This window comes from Carettochelys insculpta, chromosome 2, assembly GCF_033958435.1.
Source record: "Carettochelys insculpta isolate YL-2023 chromosome 2, ASM3395843v1, whole genome shotgun sequence".
NCBI lineage: Eukaryota > Metazoa > Chordata > Testudines > Carettochelyidae > Carettochelys > Carettochelys insculpta.
Window position 1 is genome coordinate 121,301,906 of NC_134138.1, and position 25,148 is coordinate 121,327,053.

At 40.9% G+C, this 25,148-nt stretch overlaps 1 protein-coding gene across 8 annotated transcripts in view; it reads right to left on the minus strand.

Moving 5' to 3' along the window:
* ATXN1 (ataxin 1) overlaps positions 1–25,148 on the minus strand; it is a 321,463-nt gene that overhangs the window by 712 nt on the left and 295,603 nt on the right. For 7 of the 8 annotated variants that reach the window (XM_074987645.1, XM_074987643.1, XM_074987641.1 and 4 more), the window contains one exon: positions 583–12,793. In XM_074987645.1, coding sequence (XP_074843746.1) covers positions 12,263–12,793 — 531 coding nt within the window. In that variant the 3' untranslated portion in view covers positions 583–12,262. Of the gene's footprint in view, positions 1–582; positions 12,794–25,148 lie in introns of those variants that run through there. The other variant, XM_074987648.1, reaches the window with a different exon arrangement.

Below are 25,148 nucleotides of genomic sequence, written 5' to 3' on the forward strand. Positions count from 1 at the left end.
CGAAGCCCTGGGAATACCACAGTAGTTCATTGTAATCAATGTTATTAGAGTGTACACCAACGAGTTAACGACTGGCCCCTTACTTGAGTGCGTGTTACTGAGCTATCAGTGGAGTTGGAAACTAATAACTTCAGAATCTTTTTTTCTTTTATTGGAAACAAACAGATGCCCTTTTGAATGCAAATCTCTGAGCTCCGAGAAGATGGGTCGGCAGGAAAGTAGATGGAATTAGTCTAGTTTTCTTTGTCATTTAGCAAAGCTAAAGGAGGATTGGGCCAATGGAACATGTTGGTTATGTCTACACTAGCTCCAGAATTTCAAAAGGGGCATGATAGTGAACCTAATGAAAAGATGCTAATGAGGTGCTGCAGTAAATATGCAGCACCTCATTAGCATAATGACAGCCGTGGCACTTCAAAAGTGCCACTTTCAATCGTGCGTGGCTAATCTACACAGGGTCCTTTTGAAAAGGACCCTGCACACTTCAAAAATCCCCTTATTCCTATTTGGTTTGAAGTGTGTGGGGTCCTTTTGAAAAGGACCCTGTGTAGACAAGCCACGCACAATCGAAAGCAACACTTTTCGAAGTGCCGCGGCCACTGTTATGCTAATGAGGTGCTGCATATTCATGGGAGCTCCTTATTAGCATCTTTCAGTTAGGTTCATTATCATGACCCTTGTGAAGTTCTGGGGCTAGTGTAGACATAGCCGTTAAGTAACAAGTCTAATCCCCATATCAGTCACTGATGGTGTTAATCACAGTATGCATATTGGAAAAAGCATAGATGCAGCATGAAGGGCAAAAGGCAGGTGGTTTACAACAAAATGTTAAGTATGCTCTATTATACACTGTGGACCTGATTCTTGTGTACAATAAGACTTTGCTCTGGTATTACGCAGGGGCCTTAAAGAGGGCATGTTACATTGACACGGCCAGACTGGTGTGATGAAACCTAAGTGCAAATGAGAATCAGGCTGCTAGGAGCTACTAATTAACATTCCTTCTGCATTCATGGCATGCACTGTAATAAGGCAGCCAAATGGTTTCTTTATTGAAAAGAAATTTAAAAAAAATATTGTTGGCCAAATTCAGCTGTCAGTTAAGCTGATGGAAACACAGAGGAACTCTACTGCAATCTGTGTGTTACTTAGCTTATACGTGGGTATAATGGTGAGTAGAGTGGCTCCCCACGGTCACTCTGCCACATACCCATAAGACAAGTGTACGTGTATACAGATATAGCAGAACTACTTCAAGGAATGAGGCTATCCTGAATATACACATATACTATGAGTGCATTTCCATACTTTGGCCTTCATGCTTCAGAAATGTGGCTGCTCTTGCTGCTCCCATGTTGAAAGATGCTAATGTTTTTACAGATTTTTTTTTTCACAGATACATTTACAAATGAAATAATGTTAATTTAAAAAAAACTATGCACATTTACTAGAAAAGACACAATTTACACTATGAAACACCTTTTTTTTTTAAACTGTTAAAAACTCCTTGATTCTCCTCTGCCATTATGGAGTCAGTTACCTTTGTGCAAACTTAGTGGGAGGTGAACTGTCCAGCATGGGTAGACACATTTGTGCTAGCTGATGGTGAACTAGTAATCTGAAGCTAACCATTTGTATGTAGTCACCTAAGCTTAGATCTGGGGTTTTGGATGAGCTTGGATGCAAGTGGCTAGTCCATGTGGCCATCTCCACTTTGCCATTTGTAGTGTAGGAGCTCCAGCTGAGGTAGCACACATTTGTCCACCTGCAGTGCAAATAACCTCATAGGCTTTAGAACCTTGCTGTGTTCTATAGATCATATGCCATGCTGGAGAAGCCACCACTGTCATGCTGAGTTATTTTAATAGCTTGGTAACCTGCAGCTGTTTCCATGGGAAGAGAAACAAGCAACAAAAGGTAGCCAGCTGCAGAGCAGTTCAACTGGCTGTGGCCCACCCTATGTGGTTCAACTGGGTGGTTCTTCAGAGGACACTTCAGTCAGATGGCTCTGTTTGCAGTGCCCCTTGTACCAACATGGGGGGCGGTTACAGCACACACAGGTTGGAATGCGGAACAAAGAGATTGGTCTGTGGCTAACTTGGGTCCCAGTCTGGTGAGGGGATAAGTGCCCTCAATGTCTGTGGGACCCAGCTCCTCTGTCCGCTCCAGTTAGGAGGTCAAACTCTTGTTGAATTCATTGGACATTGAGGGTATACTACACCCAGCAGGATTAGGCCCTGATGCTATTAACTTGAACTACCTCACCCCATCATTTTACAAGGTATTCTGTTTCCTAGCGTTCTTCCCAGCAGCTTAGCACTGTGCTGCACGTCATAAAGTGCTATGGGTCAGCCTCCAGAAGAGTCTCTCTTCCCCACAACCCCAGCTGTGTTGCAAGTGTGTTACGCAGTAGCTAGCCATGGAGCTGGGCCAAATTCTATTTTGCTTTTCACACCTTTGCAACACCTCTGACTTCAGTGCACAAGAGGAAAGTTAGAATTTGCCCCACCGGCTCCATCATGGTGCCGCTAATGTGCCACGTTTTTTAAAAAAAAAAGCATGAAGCTAGTTATATCTAATTAACAGGTTCAGGTAGGATAATACCTCGTTGGAGTCAAAGTGCCTATGAGCTGCATGGGGCACAAGACATATACACCCGTATGGCCCACAGTCTACCTGTGAGACAGTAGGGGACGCCAAGGCCTACTAATGTAGACAGTGCCTGCACCACAGTAACAAGATATTGTGGTCTGAGTGGTCAGTGAATGTGCTAGGACCCGGGTTGGGGATGGTTTGTGCTAGGAAGGGGTACACACCATGCTCAGCTTACTGCTGCAGCACCTTTACAGTGGCTCCAGAAAGCACCATGTGACTGGCATGAGTCTGTGCCTCTCACTTTGCTATGAGTGGGTGAGTGTCAGATTTTGCCCTTGCTCTTTCAGATGTCATGCTTCCTGGAGCTACCCATGCACACGAGATAAAAGGGCTTTGGGACAGGCTGTTGAGGATGAAGAAAGGTAAGAACGTCAGAATGTTTTCCAAGACATGGTCTGAAACCATCACTGGATACAGTTTCAATCCGTGGGGGCATGTGGTCTGAAACACCCGCTGGGCCTAATTCTCACATGCCAGTTTCCGTTGGTCTAACAGGCCTCACTTGTCAAACTCTGATGGCCATTTATGCCAAATCCTGTGCTCTTGGAGTCGAAGGGAATTTTGCAGCTGCTTTCAGAGGCACTGCAAGTTTTATCTTTTTATGGTTAGAATGAGAAAATCAGAAGCCTAGGAGTGGCCGTTTGACGCACTGCTAAAGCCGACCTGTGGTAAGACACTTGCTTTCCCAATCTAGAAACAATCTTGAGTAAGCATACAGTGCTGACACCCGTTGCAGGACTTCTATGCTGGAAGTGCCACAAATGCAGTCGAGTCTCTGGCCCACTAGTAATAAAGCGTTTCTCCCCCCTCAGCTGCCTTAGACCCTGTTCTTTTTTATTCATTCAGCCACTCTAGCCCATCCTCTGGCTGTGACTTCACAGCATCAGCTGTTATGCCACTGAGATGGATAACATAACCATACCTAACAGATAGCCAAAAGCTCCTATGCAACAAATGAAGTTTGTGACCAATAAGTCTTTCAAAAATATTGCATTTTTAACATTTCTGTAACACTCCATGCACCACAGCTGAGACAATTAAGAATGGGCACCTGCCTTTCCTCATTTGTAACAAAACTGTCCACTGACTGCATCTACCATGACAAGCTTGCTCACTGAAAGTGATCATGCAGTGCGGCTGTTCTGTTCTATCAGTGGTTTCACTAGGAATATATGCTGTATGTGGGAATGTGCAAACTTCTATGTATAGTGCATCATGGATTAAAAACAGCCTCTATAGAAACTTGTGGATAAAGCTAAATCTGAAGGAGGAAAAATTAAATTGACAAATTATTCTTCCATAGGAAAACTGTCTCGTTCTTTCTTGACACAAAAAGGCAAAGAAACATTTGCAATTGGCACTGTTATTTTATTAGTACGAGTATACTGAAACAATAAACTTGTACTGGTATACAGACAGTTTCTTTAAAACAATTTTGTTCAAATTTTGAATCAAACATTGTTTTATTATAATAATGAAATAATTTCTACCTAGAAAACCTGCAAGCACCATCAAAGAAAGGGACCATAAAATTCAATAAACAGACGCGAGTGTATCCTACAAATAGACACACCACCATTAGAAAATAGAATATGAATTCTTCCATTTTTTAATATTTGTTTTAAAAAAGCTAGTGCAAGTACAATATTTTACACTGGAATTACAGAGAGTATGCACGCATATGGAAAAAAGTTCTCCTGTCACAATAAAAGCTCTTAACTATGTCTGTATGCACTTAAAAATTTCTCCTCTTTTCATTAAGGTGCAAAACATTATTCCCTCCCTATTTCTCCTTTGTACTGGCCATGTCAGCTTGATTTCTCCTCAACACAAAGCTGCATTATCCCTTTTTCTGGGCCTACATTAGGCGCAACACTGGAAGTGTGATTTGCAACTACCCTCCTTAGACATACCAATCAATTAAAACCGTAGAGACTTATTGAAGACTCACTGAACTTACCCACATGAGGACTTTCCTCAAGTGCCATGGCTAGTTGGTCAATCCAAACCTGCCAGTTTTGAATAACTGTGACACTGCTACAACAAAATTATTCTCAATAGTGAACTTGAATGGAAAAGGTAGGAAATTCCCCTTTTTCAACACTGCAGAGAAAACAGTGTTCAGAAACTTAATAGTAATAAAAAAAAAGAAATAACACACGAGTGAACTGCAACACTAGCTGACTGCCTGTGAAAAGTTATACCTGCTGCCTTAATATGATTAGTAACATTGCTAAGTAATCAAAGAGCCAGAGAGAAGCCATGAATTCAACCTCCTGAATCCAGAGTTATAAAGCCTCAACAGCTACGGACTTCAACTAGAGAGAGAGTGTATATGTGTGTGTCTCTCTCTCTCCCTCTCAAGTCATCAGGCTCCTTATTTTTAAAGCAAACATCAGGGGCCAGATCTCGCTGGCTGCTGCTTTTTCACAAAATCCAGTCGTGCAACTTCAGAGTGAGTGAGGATTAATCCAAACAACACTTCCAGTGCGTGCCTGCAGCGGGGTCAAGGGAAAGGGCACAGGAGCTTTGACCACTTAGAACAGAAACAAACAAATGAATAACAAAAAAAAAAAAAAGCCAACTTGGATGAAGCCTCCAGTTAATTTGCAGTGGAAGACTTGAGTCCGTTCAGATAGCGATGATGAGTTAATCTATGGAAATCTTGTACTGTTACTGCATAACGACCTATTGGCTGAAATGCACTTCATTCTAATACATTTGGGGCCGTTCTTTTGGGTGTCAAGGGGGACATTTAATGTGGTAATTATTTCCCTCCATGAGACCTTTAGGTATCAGAACTGAAGCTTGTGTTATCAGGGGAGGGAGAGAAGGGTTCTGAAAGTTAACTGTTTATCCCCGCCGTGTGTAGGCTTCCAGCTGTCCAACTGACCTTTGGCCAAAGAAAGGGCCTTTTCCTTGGAAACTGCTCCAGGATTCTTTCATTTTGACTTCTGAATACCAGGAATAGCTAAATACAATAAGAAAGAACCAGTCCCAGCCCAGAGCACATCCGGAAAAACTGAAATTCATGTCTTTACCACCTGTTTCAATGAGGTGGGAGGGTGTGTACGCAAAAGGCCATGTCTCGTTGGAAATTCCTTACTTATTTTCCGGTAAGCTAGGATCCCTTGTTAAAAAAACTTCTTGTTAAGTTATATTCTTTGGGTTGTTTGGAACAGGAAGTGCTGAAAATCTAGACTATCAGAGGGAGTAAAGAAATTACAGTGGCTTCAGAATCTAAACTATGCAGGATGCTTTAAGATTTATTTTCAGCACAGGAACAAACAGTGTGAAGCATTCCCCCCTTCCCCACCAGTGGGATTTATGCAATATGAACAGAAAACTGAGTATAGTTGTTCTTTAAGAGTCTTTTAAGTAATAACTCTTCCTGTCAAGAGCCAATACAAATCATCTAAATGTGACAGTTTCTATATACAAAAAACATGTAACTTTCAACCTTTCTCTGCTTTTGTATTTTAATTTTTTTTTTTTTTTTACAAACAAGGTATGAAACATATTGTTTCAACAGATCCATCTCTTTTTCAAACACTAAATGAATCATTCCAACATTCATTTTTCTTTTGTGCAATTTTTTTAAAACATTACCTGTACTCCTCAATGTGAGTGCTTCAAAAAGTTTTTTTTTTTTTGTAAGCGTCTCAAATTAGGTTTACATCAAAAAAATATTTCCACAAGGTATAGTGCTACAAGAAAAGATCCTATCAGTAAGGTAACACATTTGAAGCGAGGTCGTCTATGTAAAAGAAATTAACTCTGGAGTAGAGGTGTGCAACTTGTTTGGAATTTCCTTATCAACATAAAACACAACACTTCTTGGAAAGGCTACGAAATCAACTGGACATAAAGTCATTTGCTTTTATATTAATATATATATATGTATATAAATAAGTGTGTGTGTACGTGCACACATGTATATAAACACACACACTTCTATGTTTGTGTGTACACTTACATTTTTTATTTCAGGATTTTGGGGATTGGAAAATAAAAGCCATGAAAAGAAATACACTGACCACACTCTGCTAAAATTCCTTTGCTTTTCACATCAATGCTGGGAAGGTCCACAGACTGTACTCTGCTGTTGCCTGTTACTGTCTGCAGTCATGGAAAAGGAAGAGCTGAAAATTATTTTAGAAGAGTGCAGGTTGCCACTTTTGAGTACATTTCATAACAGAAGTGCCAACAGCTGGTCAGATTCTCAACTCCGTTATACCCAAGCAAATTTGGAGTAACTCCACTGACCTCAGTAGTTGCTCCAAATGTATAGCTGTTGTAACTAAGCTCAGAATCTGACCCTAAATGATCCAGCCACTAATTTCTGTAAACACTTACATAGTACATGTAGTAACGTATAGTCCCCCTGCCTTCAATAGACCTAATCAGACGCTTAAAGGTCAGCATGTTTATAAGAAGTGTTTGCAGAACTGTGGCCCAGTGAATGCTAGTGAAATAACACTATTAGTGTTTTAAAAAAAAGTTAAGATTTGTTCTCCCTGAAACATGTTCTCCATTTTAATAATCAATCGGTATTAACAGGAGTTTATCCTTTCATTTTTTAATGTTGGCAACGTATTTAGGTAAAATGAATCTCTGTGCAATGAGTGGGTTTCATGGTAACCCACAGCTACGGTTCACTTTGAATTTGCTGCTTTGTATTGCAATCTATGTGATATCTACAAAGTTAATCCACAAGGTGCAGGAAATCCAAACTTGTCCTTGAAATTGTACATCCCTACTCCAGAGCAGTAAAAGTGCTGCTTCTGGTCACATCAGTGTACCACGCATACGCCAGCCCCATCCCTGAGTAAGAGGTGTGAAAGGTTTCTAAATGTTCCTTGCTTTAGGGAAATAAGAGCAGTGATGTCACTTCCTGGTGTTGAGCACATGACAGAACAATGGTTTAACGAAGTGACGACATGGTTAAAAAGCAGATTCCCTCCCCCACACCCGACCCAAACATACATTTAAAAAAACAACCCCAAACCAACAAAGTACAAAATCATTAAATAGTTCAAACAAAATTCCAATTAAGGTTTCATCTACAGGACATGAGGTAAGTGACATCAAACTCCAAATTCCCCATGATGTGGCCCAGACAAACTAAAATGATGCCTAAGTTAAACACTATAAGGAACAGTCATTATATATAGAGAGACAGAGAGATTACTTTTAATCCCTATAAAGAGGTTCTTGTTTATTTTTTCTTTTGCCCTGACTAAATTTCTTGGTGATTGTATGCATTTCATTGTAAACTAAACAGGTCTGGTACATTAAAAAAAGACTTGTCAGTTAATATTGCAAAGTGGACACTGTACAGAGGCACATAACTAATCCTTTTACATTGAACTCACCTAAATATTTCTATGCCTGTGATTGTTATTTTCACTGTGCACCTCAAGCCTGATTTCAGGAGCAGCCTGGTCTGCACTTAAAAATTAGACTGATCTAGAATTTCACACCCTGAATGTCCTCGTTAGGTTAACCTAGCCCCCAGTGTAGTCGTGGCTAGAATTCTTCTATTGACTTAGACCTTGTCTACACTTACTGGTACTGTCAATTTACTTCAGCCCTTCAAGTAGTGAAGCTGAAGTTGACATAAGGTTGAGGGGACAGCTCTCCCATTGATGCCGGCTACTATCTTCATCTTGGTGGAGTACTGGCATCGATGGGAATGAGCTCGGAGATTGACTTATCACACCTACAGCAGATACCATAAATCAACAGCCAGAGGCTTGATTGCTGCAATGTCGATCCACCATGTAGGGTAGATAAGGCCTCCCCCACCACAGCCTGGAATGTAGATTCACTTCACTCACAGAAAATCCCCTTCCATCTATGTAGGAAGTGAGTAGACACTATAATGCAGTACAGCCACAGAGCTGTAGCTATGCTGCTGTGGTGCAGACAATACCCTTACTCCTTTCAGCTATCAACGGGGCAACTTGCCCCACTGGATTAAGGATTTGCGTATGGGACTAAGGGGTCATGGGTCTCTCAGTTCTTTGCAACTGCAGCAAAACTCCAGCTGCCACCAGGCAAACAAGATACAGCTAAGTGAAAGTCGTCACCATCCTCTGTCCATTTAGGGGTGAAATTCACTCCTGTACAGAGAAACAGTACCAAGTTAATGTACCGATTAGGGACATTAATGGTGTATAGGCTTTGTGCTAGCTTTTTCCACAGGGCTGAATTTTACCCACACTGCACATCAAGCAGATGGTAACATTCATATACATGGGCAAATACAGTATACATATGTGTATATATAAAGTAACAGTTACAGGCATAGATTGACGAGCAAACGACACTGATAATCATGTAGAAGGCTCTTTTTGCTCATGTAAGAGATGATTTACTCATGACTGCACTGTTGGTGACTTACAGGTCCCTCACATTCACAAAATTCTGGCCCCCCCCACCATTAAAAATTTTTAGGGGGTAAGGGCAACATCCACTAAGCCTTTTTCTGGATCTTCCTCTTTAGACTGCAGAGGCCAGGGACTTAAATTTGAAAGAATAAGGACCATCCAGGGCCGTAGAGCCATGTGTACCACTCCTGTTAACTACATACTGATACTGTGCCCCCAGTCAATAGAGGCATAAGGCCCTAAACACTTTTGTGGGGGATGGAGGTCAGAGAAAACAGTAAAAGAAAACAGAAGAGGTGAAATTGGAAGAGGGTGTGAGATCTAGCTACCACCGTGTGGGTGGGTCTATATTGGCACATAAAGTATTGCACATCCTAAAAAAGCAAAAGCACAAAGAGGGGACAATTGCTTGGAAGGAACCAATTATTTCAGAATTCCTAAATCTGAAATACAAACACAGAACTAATACATTCCTATTGCTCCAAACTTTGTTTTTATTTGTTTATTGTTAGTGTTAGTATAATAAATCCAGTCAGTTTAAGAGTCCCTGCTTCCTTATTAGCAAAAAAGATGTATATGCGTGGTTTTATTTCAGATTTTCTGAGTATGTGTATTATGAATATAGTGGTACTAACATGAACTAAAATCTAATTCTGCCCCACATCTTTCTATTCCTCTTGCCATCAAAGGTTAAAAGATAACAAAAACAAAACAAACAAAACAACAATAAATTGCAAGTGCCCTGAGCGGAGTATATGGAAGATTAAGCAAGTTCTCTGAGCAGAAATGTTAAAAAAAGTACAGCACTAGATAAGCAGTGTGACTGTGAGAATGAGCCTGCTCAGCTATTTGGTAGCCTGCTGAGAGGTTAAGGAAATTCAAGGAAATTCAAGAAAATGTTTCAAGCTATTTTAAAGTTATTTAAATGTTTTTTTGGTGCACGCCAGAAAACGGTATAAAAACAATTAGTTCTGGTGTGAGCTAAATTTCAAGTAACGAATAAAAGAACCAAAAAGCTGGGGGTTTTCAGATTTTTTGTAAATAAAGGAGCTGGAAACACTGTATTTTTGGGGACAGGGGAAATGTGATTTTTCAGGGAGTTTGCTCATTTTAGAAACTTTCACTAATTAAGAATTTTTATAGCCTATTAGTACAGCTTCAAAAGCAATTGAAGGACGCAAACTCAATCACAAAAGTAATAGTATTATATAAAGGGTTAATCATGGCAGGTCTAATCCAAAGCCTACTGAAACCAATGGGATTCAATGGGCTTCAATTCAGAAGTCAAGTGCTTGGTACTTGCACCTCCCATTGAAAAGAAACAAAGGTGCACAGCACCTCTTAGGATCCGGCCCTATCTTTGTTTTGGATTACTGGGAACAAAAAAGACTTAGCTATCTGAAACCCCCGTTCCCTCTTGCAGCTTTGTACCAAACTCTGAAATCCAGATTGTATTTCAACTGGAAAAATGTCATTACAACAACAAATAATAATAAAATAATAACAGTTATTATTTTTATAAAAACCTGCTTATGTATAGAGATGTCTTTTCTGGAAAACTCTCTCAATGTATCTGAAAGAAAAATTCTCCAAGTTGTCCTGTTAGGACCTGGTTCTGTGCGACAGATATGGCAGAAAGACCAAAAATGAACTTTAAAAGCAACATAACCCTATAAAATGGCCTAGAGCTTAGGCAGGTTAGTAAATAATTGCTACATTTGTTTATGCTCTCTCAGTCCCCCTCCCTTCCCCACAACATTATTAGGTAAAAACTGCAGGAATACCACACAAATGATAAACTCAAGATGTGCAAATTGCAAGATTCTTTAAAGTCCATCTTTTTCCAAAACACTGGACAATGATTTTTCCCCTCTTTCCTCTCTCTCATTCTTTTATTATCTGTCAGCTCGCATATGCCTTTAACTCTTTCTCAAGCATTAAAGTTTTAAAAGTGCCTCCTATTAAGTAGTCCTTTATGGACAATGACTGTCACATACTAATTCAATAATTCACATTCATCCCTTTGAAACCACATTAAAACTTTCAACATCTTGCTTGTGAGAAAACTCTACATAGTCATATGTTGTTAACAGTGTTGAATAGATTCATTTTTTTCTCGAACAGATTAAAGTGAGATACAGTACTTATTGAGTGTTAGACCAAGATGCTCAACAAGAAAGCGTGAACAGCATTTTAAGTGCTTAAAGACATTCTACGTTCATCTTCAATGTCCAATTCCTTGTGTCACACTGAATTTTGAAAAAAGTGGCACCAGTTGTCCATCGTCATGAACTAAAAACAGTACTAGAGTTAAAGACAAAGATTTGCAACCTAAATGCAAACAATTTATGTCTGCGCTCTCAAAGGGGCAGTACGCGTCTACCTTGTGGAAGCAAATGCCAATGGCATAACCTGATCAATTTGTCTAACACTGCACAGAACCAGGAGTTTCCCCTTAGGTAGGGGATCCAAAGTACGTCAGCCTTCCCTCACCCCTGCTTCATCATTAAGAAAAACGAGCAGTGTAACAATGCAAGCATAGAACCATAATGAATATTACACTCTGGCAATGGAACTGCACTAGCAAGCTGAAAGAAATGTGTATGTGTGGCAGTCACTTTATGAATAAAATTCAGTGCAGTTGGACCCCATGGGGGAAAATATTATATACTGTAGCGCCTTGCCTAAGAGTTTTTTTGATTGCAAATGTGTCAAAAACTGTCTGATCCTTTTTAATAATGTTGGTGTATTGGGTTCTTAGAGTTCTCTTGGCACGAGAGAAACTCCTGAGGACCCAGCCAGGGAGCTGCAATCCCTCCTTGGGACTGAAACACACACCAAACATGCGGTGCAGTTTTATCTCTGCTACAATTCCCTTCTCATCACCTGACAGAAAAAAAGAACAGCTGGAGTCTGTTCTACACCAGGTGACAAAAAACAGGAGTCATGACAACACATTCATTTCCACCAAGGGTGCGTGAAGCAGATACTGCCCCTTCTGTAGCTCTCAATAAACCTAGTCACTGACAAAACACTTGTGGAAAAACATATGCACCTGTCTCCTGCATAATACCAGCTGCAACTATAACAACAAGGTTATAACATAAACCTAAAATAAGATGATAACATGTAAATACTGGGTTATTTAGTCTACAGTACAGTAATCTGGATAAAAATGACAAGGGATAGCCTAATTTCCTTTCCCCAAACAGCCTTTACTTGCCTACATTAGATCGACCTTCAATGCAAATTTTAACCTCCTGAGGAATAAAAGAAGGCTTGGGAAGAGTCAAAGGTGGTTCCTCTTCTGATTTCTCTAGTTTCCGTGTTTCGGGGGCTGACCACCTCCTCTTCCTCGTCACCGTGGGCTTGCTGGGTTCTGTTCTGGTGAGCAAAGATGCTGCAGGCAATCCTATTTTGTCCAGAAACTTCAGTTCACCATTCTCAGATAACATCTGTGCACTTCCCTGATTAATACCATTTTCCTGCTCCACATACCTGTGTCTACTTCCTGCTAGACTGTCATTCTTTGAGTGCTTCAGCAAAATACTAGCTGAATCCATGGGCTGGCCCTTTTTAATAGAGCCATTCTTCAGATTCTTGAGAGTAAGCGATATGCAGACATCCCCAACGGAGAGTTTGGAACATGGCAAATCAAAGAGCTGGCTGGTTCTCTCAGGGCAGCAGGATGACCAGCCTTGTCCAAATACAAAAAAAGGGTATTCAACCAAGACTTCAACGCTGACCTACAGACAGAAAAGAAAAGGAGAGGGAGAGAGAGAGAGAACATGAATGTGAAAACATTGACCCACTACAGCCTTGTTTCCCAAAAGGTGTTCCGGGAACCCCAGAGTTCTGTGAAGTGAAAATAAGGGTGCCATGAGAAAATTATATTACAATAATGTTTTATTATTTAAAAATAATAATTAATGCTTAAGCATTTATGAACTTCGTTAAAAACCATTTTCATTTGTGTTTACCATGACAAGTGTCCCTGTGTAATGCCAACTTAGCCAGAGAATGGGAACAGCGCTGCACACACCGTCAGTCAGTGGTGCGACCACCTGTTATATACTACCATAAATCCCTGTACTCACTCTCGGGGATTGTGGATCATTTTTGGGTGGCTTATGTCAAGAATATTCAGCTATATCAAGATGTGCAATTTGTCAGCTGTTAACTTTTGCCAGCACATACTTGTGCGAAACTGGGTTCTTGAACTAAGCAGCCAGAAGAACGAGATATAGAAAGTGAATGAATGCCACGCCAGATACCCAGTATTTAACCAAATATAAAAAACTTGCCAAGAAAATAAGAAAAAACACTCTTTGCATTGAAAACTGCCAATGTAATGCATATTAGTTTTTGAGGGTTTTTTTTTTTTGTACACACTAAATGTGATTTTTGTTTTTAAATATGTGCAATTAAACTAAATGTTGATCTCAGGATCTTCTTTAGCATTTGTTTATTATTAGCCTTATTTACTTGTAGTCTATTTTTTCAACTCCATATGTAAGACTGTTATTAGGGGTTCCACAAAATTCTTTCAAGTTTAAAAGGGTTCCAAGGCCAAATAAAATTGGGAAACACTGTGTTACAGTACGTGCTCAGCATACATGCAGTTCAAAGTCAGTGCTTTAGTGTTAGCCAGAGAGACTGATACATACGTGCGTTGTAGAAGTTTATTTAGTATCCATAATGTCACTACACTGGATATTAGACTTCATGTTTGTCCTTGTTGAAAGGACATTAACAATTCTTCTGAGGCTGGCCAATCTACAGCACAAAACCACAGCAGTGTTTAACTCTCATCATTATCATCCTCTCGACAACATGCAATGACATCGGGTGTACACAGCTTGGATACCATTTATTACTCCTTTATTCCCTGTGTATTTATTTTATTAAGCCTGCTATTCACGCTCACATCAGCTCTTAGAAAGTGAGCTCACTTAACTTGTGTGGGAACTGCAGTTCGTCAAGGTGTCTCCCCCTGTGGGTGCTGGACCTTAGGTGTGCATGTACCTTTGATCGGACCCTATTCTGCCAAGCATCTTTGTGGCCAGAACTGAGGTTAAATAGGGATGTATAGGCAATCTGCTGCAAAGCCACAGAGGCCACTCCAAAGCAGAGAGAAAGGACAGGTAACCCGTCAGGGCACACGTCTCAAAAACTGCAATTATGGCATTACGGAACCCCCTTCTTTCTTCCAGTAGTGTCCCTTGGGGGAGCTCCACTTTAGGCTTCCCAAGCAGTAACCCTTAAAGAGGTGGGAATTTTGGAAAAGAGCCCTTCACTGAAAAGAGATCTGCACTGCCTACTGCTGTATCTTGTCTTGCAATGTGCATTAAGGCACAGCGATCAGAAAACATGTGCACAAAGACCATGATGCAGCCCTGTAGATTTCAGCAACTGTAGTATCTTTGAGTAGAGCTAGACTGACCTCTTAGAGTGGAGCAGTCACTTTTAGGGGAGGTGTAATTTCAGCAAAACTAAAGGAGGTGATAATCTGTTTAGAGAGTCTTTAAGTGTTAATATGCATCTCCTCAGAGCTATCTGCAACAGAAAAAGAGCGTCTTGGAGTCTTCCTGAATGGCCTAGACCTGCCCAATGAATCTCTTCTTATCATCTAGTGTAGGACAAGGAGACTAATGGAGCTTAGAGATGAAAAAGGAAGGTGCCTGTAGGGTTGATAAGAAATTCTCAGGAAACCTTAGGTAAGGATTTTGTATGTCATAAAAATACCCTCTCCTGGGAAACAAGGGAGGGTTTGACTTTGGAGTCCCTGTCTCCCCAAACCTTCCAGAAGTACTAACAGTCTCCAAGAACGTAGTCTTCATAGCTGCAACAGTAAGCATGTAGTTCATGGGTCAAGGGATTGTTTTAGGAGATGGTTAAGAAATGGTAGGAGATTTCAAAGCATTATAGGGCCTCTAATTTGTGGGGAAAAAATTAGTCCTTTTAGGAATTTCATTGCAGAGAGATGAGCAAATACTGAGAAACCTTCTACAGGCACATGGAATATTTGTCATCGCCACTAGGCAAACCTTGATGGAACTCAAAGAAAAGGCTTGAAAATTTCAATTCCAACAGGTAATCCAAGACAGAAGAAAGAGATGACTGGATAACTGGATAAAAGATGGTGCCAGTTACACTGAATGTTATATCTCTTCCACTTCTGACAGTATGTCTAGTAGATTCCTTTCACAGTATCTTTTGTACTTCTGATGAATTATGTGGTTTCTAGTCCCAAGAACAACTAAAGATCAAAAACTGTAGTTGGAGGATGTTCAGATTGGGAAGAAGTATCTGAACTACATCATGAGACAGTAATCAAGTTTTATCAGGGTGCTGCAATGGAGGGCAAGAGCTGAGATTGATGCAACCATGAAACCAAACCTATCTTGACCAAGTTGGTGCAATCAAAACGACTTTAAGTTGGTCCCGTCTGATTTTGTTAAGGACCTTAAGAGCAATGGAGTTGGAGAACACACACAGGAAAGACCATTTCCCAAGGTAATGAGGAGAGTGACTTCTAGAGATTGGTGATCAAGTCCCTCGTGGAAAAAATATCTTTCTGCACTCTGTGTTGACTGCCATGGCAAAAAGGAACTCCAGGGGTGGGGGGAACCCCCAAAGATGTGCACTTACATTTGCTTGGAATGGGAGAATCTCCCAAACAACTAATGCAATGGGAGTGCCCGTTATGAACAGATACAACTGTGCAACAAGGCAGGCACCTATTAAATCTCAAGGAGCCTGGCATCCCTGACAGAAGAAAAACTGTTCAAGAACTTCCAGGGGCAGGGGGAACCCCCAAAGATGTGCTATTTATTTAAAGAAAAGAGGAACAAATATCCTATCTATAAGATGCCAGTCAGGAACAGAACAGAACAGACACATGCTAGACTCCATCTCTGGCTGAAGAAGTCTGAGAAATATTTGAGGGTGGTTTTCCCATACAGCCCTATATGTGGGGCAGGAGGAGATACAGATACAGCCCTATATGTGGGGCAGGAGGAGATATAGAGAGCATTTGCAGGCAGAACAGACATTGCTTGCAAACATCTCCAAGGGTGTGGGGACACCGGCATATCTGAAATGGGTCACCAGCACGGGTGCTACTTGAAGCTCTGCTCTGGTATCTTACTAAATGTCACCCCAGAGAATGTTTACAGGAAGAGGAATGAGGCTGGGGCACTGGACGGGGACATACGAGATTTTTTTACTCCCAGCTCTGACGCTGACCAGCTGGCTGACCTTCTACAGGCCAGTTAATCTCTTTGTGCCCCTGTTTCTCCCTTTGAATAGTTAACATGATACTTCTCCTCCTTGTAAAACAGTTTAATATTTACAGACTTACAATATAATTTATGATATGGTCTCAATAACAGCTGTCATGAGCTCATGTTCCCCAAGTGTGAGGCAGAGAAAACGAGCTGTCTTGTTAACTCCACCTTCCTTCTCTCACATGCAAACTCTTGCCAAATCCTGCTTCTCCTGTTCCATATTCTCCAAAAATGTCCTTTCTTCTGTGCCAGTTGCCCAACACCAGCATCCTGCTTGATAATCTCCACTTCTCTGGCCTCCCCAGCTCTCCTTTCCACTTGCTAACCTTTCAAAAGGTCACTGTCAAGTTCCCCTTTCATCTCATATCTCTGTCCATGTCTTCTCTCCCTTCTTGAAAATCTCCATTGCTTTTCCATCTTCCACATGCAGGTCAAGCTTCTCCTCAATATCCTGGGAGAACTTGCTGCAATACAGAAATACACCGACCACCAGCTGCACACCCCTGATTGTTACCTACCATCTCCCTCGGCCCCCAAACCCATTCAGGGAATCATCAAACACCCACAAACCATACTCAGTGGGGACCCCACACTGAAAGAAATCTTTCCTGAATCCCCTTTTCCAGCCTTCAAAGAACCTCACAGTCATCTGAAGTATCAGCCAAAGAAAGCTCCTCACAGACCAGGACACACGGATTCAAAGGACTGCCAGTCCCCGCCAGCACAAAAGATGCAAAACCTGCAGCCATATTACCAGTGCTACAATGATCAATCCCTCACCCCCAGCACAAAACACCTTTCAAAATCCACGGGTTCCACCCAGGCCTGGCACGAGATGTGGTTGTACCTCAGCATAACTAATGTCCAGGGCACTAAATGCCACAACAACAACTCTGTGAGTGAAACCAGACAACTGCTATCCTCAGGAAAATGATAAAAGGCAAAAACATGCTGTTGCCTGTGGCTGAATACTTTTCACAAAGCGATCACTTTATATTTGACCTCTCAGTCCTCATCTTCACAGGAAACCTGCACAATGCTTTCAAAAGATAATCCTGGGAGCCTAAATTCATTAACTCTGCTAGACATTAAAAATCACTACTGAACAGATACACTGGATTTATAGCTTATTACAATCGACAACTAACTAGCGTCTCTCCGCATTCCCCCCCCCACCCCCGTGATTGACATTAACAGGTCATTTCATCTTCAATAGTTCCTTGAAATATGTGTTATCTATTCATGCTAAACAATCTGGTCCCACCTTGTATTTAGCTGTAAATTTGCAAGCTTCTCTCTCTCACCAGCATAGGTTGGTCCAGTAAAAGACATTACCTCACCCACTGAAGTCTAGGATTACTCACATCCTGATATAATTTGCTACAGCCAGAGTGCTCCGCAGCATGTAGGTTTGAGCCCTGGCAGAGTAGTAAACTCTACTTTATACTGACCTTGAGATAAGCAACCACGAGTGTGGCTTTTATGCAGGTCACATCACTGCTGCAGTTGTTCTGCTCGCAACTTTTCTCCAGTGCGCTGCTTCTCACGCAAGGGCAAGCACTTGTGCTAATTATTTAAATTTAATTTGCTTCACGATAAAAAGTGGGAGGACATCTAAATAATACAACTGAATTAAAACTCACCCCATCTCATTTCCAAATCGTCGAGCGGGCACACAGCATGCAGCCTGTCTAGATACACAGACTCATTTGAAAGAAACCTCACGCAGAAGCCTTGAAAACTTGTACAGTGCTCTGCTGGGGGCAATTGTGATTTTCAACCAAAACCGACTCATTATTTTTGAAATTGTACTTTTTAAGATAAATGAGTGAATGTCCCTTTTCACTCTCTTTCTTTCTCCAGGGGTGTGCAGAGGTTTCAGACATGTACTGTGGGCCTAGGATTGAAATCACTTTGTCTGTAAAATGAAGATGGACTGTAGAAGTCAATGTATCAATGCAGGAATCACAGGGTCACGTTCCATAGCCTGTATTATGCAAGAGGTTAGACTAGATGATTTTAATGGTTTTGCCTACGCTTGAAGTCCATTAGTGGCATTATAATTAAGTTGCGGCAAAACAGGTTTGCAAAGTGACTTTCTGTCAAACAACAAAAAAAACATGCAGTCCTATAGCACGTGCAAGACTAAAACTAACCAATTTATTAGGTGGGTAAGCTTTTGTGGGTAAGACCCATTGCTTCAGATGGTTGGAGTACACCCTTGGAATCCAGGGCTTATATAGCAGGGAGGGAGTGGTGAGCAAAGGAAGGAAGAAATCCCCACCCCGCCATCCCAAAAAAAAAAAAACCCAAAAAACTAAAAACTGGGGAGGGAGTGTGAGTTATTTCTTACTAGTAGGACCAGCAGATGAAACAAATTAAGTTTTCTTGTTAGAGAGACAAGGTGGGTGAGGTAATATCTTTTATATTACTAATAAATAAATTTAATAAAAGATATTAGAGCAACTTCTGTTTATGTGAGAGAGCAGCTTTCCAGCTTGATCGGAGATCATCTTGCTCCTGAAGAAAAGGTCTGAGTAGCTCAAATGCTTGTCTCGTTCACCAACAGAATTCGGCCCAGTGAAAGACGATGCCTCACCCACCTTGCCTCTCTCACATCCTTGGGCCAACACTGCCACAACACCAGTGCATACAAAGACTTGCGATATTTCATAACAGTGGTAGTGAGCTGGACAGTCAGGATCTCTTCAGTTGTCTCTCTTGCCAAGCAGGTCTGGAAGCAGCTCCTTCTGGACCCTGTCACTTCCACTGACAACTCTGTGCAGAAAGGACAGCTTGAGACTGACACACAGTGCCTTCTGCTCTCTTGCAACTCACCACGAAGCCCATCCAGCTCAATGAACCACAGAGCCCCATTGCATTTTGCTTAGATGTACATTTTGCATACCAGAGGCTTTGACTCTTAATCATGTCTAAATGAACTTCCTAAGCCAGCCATAAACATATACTACATACTTATATGATTAGGCCAATGATTAGCCCTTTGGAAATTCTCTAGGCACAGTATTTTCTGAGGAGAATAAGACATATGAAGAATTTTAAAAGATGCAGCTTTACAGACACTAGGTATGTGTTTCTTTTTTTGAAAACAGTGCTGAAACATTAAAAGCACAAATGATCTGCTAAGTGCTATTGTAATAATAATAATAATAATAATAATCATGAAGAAGTAAAAGAAGCAGAAGAAGCAGCAGCAGCAGAAACAGTAGTAGTAGAGTAAACTCTCTCATATCCGGCAGCCCTGGGACCAGGAGGTTGCCAGATAGTCAAATATTCTGCATAATAGAGAGGTATACCTAGCAAAGCATAACACTAAAGAAAAACAAGGTTAGATATTAAGAAACAAACAAAAATGAATGCAGAGTACTTTATTGTACTAGTATTGTACATTGTAAACTTTCACTGTATTTGCTGTATATGTTTGTATTTACTTTCATTATACTGTACTTAAGGAAAACATCACTAAAATTTACTTATGGTTAAAATGGCGGTTATTTGAGAGTTCTAGATAAGAGAATGCTGAATATGAAAGAGTTTACTGTAGTTTGATGACACTTTGCAGATGTAACCAATATCTATCCATGGATTATTACTTATGCTGTGCAAGATGCTACAGTAGCTACCACAATGGTTTCTTCTAACCTTAAACTCTATGAATTAAAGATGGTGTATACCAACCATGGCTACTTCATAATACAGAAAGTCTTCCAGAATCAAGATTTTCAAGATTTTACACAAGTAACTCAGTATGTGGCCTGGTTTTCAACATTGCTGAGCACCCAGTTGCTTGTGATTACTTGAATGGAAGCTGCTGTCTGTACAGGGTGTATTTACACGTTGACTCACTGGCTGACTTTGATTCTACTATGCCACCAGATCTCTTTGATTTCACTACTTCCTCTAGATCATTCCTTCTTCTCCATTGCTATTGGTGGTCTTTCATTTTCCCTTAAACATATCACATATTTCTTATTCAGTGAAAAGTACATCTTTTTACTGACTCCAATCTTCACCTGGATGTAAGCAATGCCTGCGTTACATGTCAAACTACTTTCCATAGGATTTAATATATAAGCATGTACTTAACATGTCATTCATTAGAGCAACAACCCTCCAAAATATCAGGGGGCAGTCTTGAATAACAAAGATGCAAGGGTTCTAATCACCGAAGTATTTCTGTGGTTCAGTAATAATAGTCGAACAAAACAGGAGATATCTGAGACATTTTAGAAAGAAGAAAACCAGGAACTGCCTCTGTTTTAGACAACTACCTGAACCAAAACCGTCTTTTAAAAACACAGCCAATTTTTGTAAGCGAGTAAGATTTTTTAAGTTCCTACATAAAATGGCGCTTGCATGAACATGTCCTGCATTTTTTCCTTGTGCTCAAGTTTTTTTAAAAAAAGGTATTTCCATCTGAGTCACCCGACCTTTCTGTATTTGCTTAGAAGTGAGATTGTTTTAAAATCTTGTCTCTATGTTCCTAGCATTTTAGCAATAAAAGAAGAAAATAAAATGTCTGTCCTTTTGAAGGTGATGCTGAACCCCTGTATATCCCTGTGTTTCAAGGATCACTTGTGAAAACAGTCAAACCTTTTCAAGAGAGCCAAAGAACATATATGAATGCTCCGTCTAAACCATTCAATCTTTTAGTTCACAGTCTGACTCATTATTTAGTGGAAGCAATTTCCGTTGTTCAGGAAACACACCCTGGCACTGGAATGCCTGTGATACATGGTGGGAACACCAATTTCTGTGAAATGTCACCAGCATCACTCAAGACTGCAGTGGATTTTACACAGCCACACAGCCATAAAGGAACTCTTGGTTTGGTACTCACTGATACAGATGTTTTAGCAAACAATAAAGCAGAAACTTTAAAGGGTGAAGCTGTTAATTTGTGGACCGAATGTCTACTTTTTGGCCAAGTTTCTTTCTCTGTTGTGTATTAAAACTTGATTGAGCTACTCTGGGCACTTTTAGGGGTTCCAGGGATCAGTCCAGCTATAAACACTGTCAGAACATGGAAAACAAAGTTACAAATGAGTTAGGATAATACATGTGTCAAACCACGCTCAGCTAATACTCCTGTATAAGCATCTCATCTAGAGAAGAGCTGAGCATCCTCATCTTCCACTGAAGTCCATAAGGATTCAGGAGCTCAGCATTCCCTCAGAGGGTGTAATTCAGTGTTTCCCAACCTTTTTTTTAAATTAAGTACCCCTTTTTAAAAAAAATTGTTAAGTCCCCACCCCCCCACACACCTGTTGTGTACTTCCCAGGGTGCACACATACCACCACTTGAGAAACACGGCCCAAAGGTAATCTGAGGTTCTGAAACAAGTGCCATTTGGCCTTTCCAGATTACTGTACCCTCTTCAGAGTCAGATTTTTTTTCATACCACCAAATTACACCTCACTTAAAAACTACTTACTTACAAAAACATGCAAAAATATTTCAAAAGACTACTAGTGAAAACTGTCTGACTTTCCATCTGCTGATTATCAAATGAACTGCAACAGAAACATTGTCCTTACATTTCAGTGTAAGGCCTATTAAGCAGTAGAATAAGTAGGTGTCTGAATGAACATTTAGATCGTACTGACTTTACTAGTGTTTTTTACGCAACCTGTTGTAAAACCACGCAAATACCTAGATGAGCTGACGTAGTCCCTGGCAGACCTTAGTGTATGCGTACCCCTGGGTGAGAAACACAGGTGTAATTCACCTAGTGCCAGGGAAGCACTGCAAGACCTTCTGCTGTGCCAAGGGGAGTGGTGCCACCTCACTCTCTGAGCCCTGAGGAAGGGTATCAGTGCAGAGCTGGTGTGGAGGACGGCAAATGGGAATGAGCTGGGGAAGCTGACCTAGCTGAGTTAGCCAACTGCATCTATGCTACCTGGGAGACTGACCCCACAAAGGTCAAGTTTCCAGGGTTCAATTTCGCTTGCCTCAGGAGAATGCACAAAACCGAACTGTCGGGGTTGACAGTCAACTGCTGTACACCTCATTCTTGTGAGGAGTAAGGAAGCTCAACAGGAGAGCTTCTGCCATCGACCTGCCTTGGTGAGGATGGCCAGGTATTGCCGTATCTGGAATTGCGTATCTAAGATCGACTTTAAGGTTGAATGTAGACCTGTGCCTCAGGGTCTCCTTCTGCCGTCACTCATCTCCTCGCCCTGAGGAGGAGGCAGGATACTGAAGGCAGTAGACTATGGAAGGAGCATGGAAGCACCATTCTGGGGGAACTGGGTTGCTGTGGGAGGAGGAGGTCCGATTTGCACTATAAAAGGGTCTACAGAGACACACACAGCTCTGGCCTTGTGGGCCTCCCAAGACAGGTGCAGACCTGAGACATTCTGGAACTTTAAATTCCCTGCTTGGTCCACCCCTCTCCCCATCAGCGAATAACTAGGAAAAAAGCCTATGGGCTGAAACTTAGGGAATATTCTGGCCACTGTGCAGGAAAATCTTGCAGAGAGAGAGCATCTGTGCACCACTTTCACAGGTTTGTATGTGGATTACAAATTGTTAATGGTTGCCTGTGGGGAACACAGGATACGTGGTTCCTCCTTCTACTGGGGCCACTTCTCCCAGTGTCAGTTTTAAGCCTCTTGGTTTATGCTCCAATCGAGCATGTGGGTCCTACAGCATTTTTCATACCAGTGACTTCTGGAATTTTAGTGCCATTGGGTTGCCCAGACGCTGACGGAAAAGTGGCATCCTGGAGAGAAACAGTCCTAGCACCCAAGGGATCACAGCTAGAGCTCTTTGCAAAACCTGGCTAGTAGTGGGGAATTAAAAGAGTGATTCACAAGGGAAGCGGCTTCTGTTTGCCAATGCTCTGGCTGGCTAATGACCATGTGGGGCCTTGAATGGCACACTTTTAGAAGCTAGCAAAACAGAGTAACAAATACAGATGTACGATATGGCCTCCCTGTCATCCACAGGAATATAAAATGACTACTCTGACAGAGTACAATAAAGTACAGAGCCCAGGTGCGTAAGGCAGAAAGAGCGCTCCATCTTTAGCAGAGCACATAGTTTAATACCCTCTTATTTCTGTTGCCACATGAGCCAGGCATTACTGAAAGTAGAGAGCAAAGCAAACAAATGAGTGGCCGATTCATGTGTGCAGAGAAATAGATGGTAAGCTAGACAGGATGAAGCACTTAAAATACACTTAAGGGAACAATTTATTTTGCATTCAATACATACATTGATCAAGTTTAGGTACAGGGGAATTATCTTATGCCTTCTGTTTCCTTCTAAGGCTGCACTTTGCAACAAGGGGGGAAAAAGACAGCTTATGATGATGTGTGTGCTGTTATCAGAGTAAATTAAGAATTATAAATGAGGCTCCAAATCGTTTGGTCTTTTTTCAGGCAAAACTCCCTGTTGACTCCAGTGCGACCACGAATGCACAAAACAAAATAAAGAAGGATTTTGGGGGTTGGTTCAGTGCAAATAAATATAGGAAATGATATAATCATAATAAAATCGTGTGGTCAGAACTATTGGGCATGGTATTTGGAACCACGGATGCCAGATTTCTAAGGACAATTTTTCCACTGAATTCACATGTGGCTTTGAGCAAGTTTCTTAACTTTCATTCTAGGTTTTCAAATATATGCAGTGGGGATAAAAATACTTTATTATCTACTCCATGGATACATTGGCAGTATTAGTTAACTTTTGTAAAGATTCTGAAGATGCAAATTCACCATTAGTTTGCCGAAGTCATTGGGAAAAGTATATTTCAATGACAGCTGATTATAACAACATTATTGTAGTTTATATTAATACTCTATAATTTAAATTATTTTAATATTATAATCACGCCTCCAGAATACACTAGAGGAAGTACACATATAAATATAAATTACAACTACCAGTAAAAACAAATGATGATTATAGAGATCTATTATAATTAGCTTCTATTTAAATAAACTCCCCCAATGTATAGGAGCTGATATATATTTTACAGGTGGGGCTTTCAGAATGTGATGCTGTTACTCTTCTGTATGTATGAAGCAAGAATAACTTTTAACCCCTCGACGCAAATTAAATCTTCTTCATATTACGTATTTCCTAGCTGTAATGGTTGAGTGACTACTATTGAGGTTAGATGACTTTTAATATCTAAATTACACTGGGGATGAGGTCATCAGAGACTTCAGAGACACCAAGATAAAAATCTCTTTCTAACCAGGCAAGTTAAAACCAGCGAAGTACATGCTACTATACTGATCTGGGAAGAGACCCAAGTTCTGGAATCTACAGGAAACCTAAATTAAACACACATTTTAATCCTATCTCTACGTGACTCTTTCAGAATTCTGGAAGCATCCCTTGTGGGAAACAGAGCTGGTGGAGCATTTTAACTGGGATGTCATCAGATAGATTTTTATAGGCTTCTTGAGAAGTTGACACTTCCCTGGATGAGACTGTGCGTTGCAGTTCTGATTTTATAGCCAGCAACTCAGTATGCTTTCTACCAGAGGATGGCACTCTATCCTTCTGCATGGGAGATATTCCCAGGGTGCAACACCACAACACACTGGCTTCCCTGACATATCGGTGAAAAGACACGACATAAATGCTACCTACAAATGAGTACCTCTTTGGCTAGTGTAGAGGCCAGTGGTCTGGCTGGAGAGAGAGAAATGAGAGCAAGATGAAAATTGCAGATGGGAAATTACTGTATTTGAAATCTCAATATTCTAAGCAACAATTTATAAACAAGTTATAACAACTGGTATTTTTTTTTTTTCTGATCATGAAGCTGAA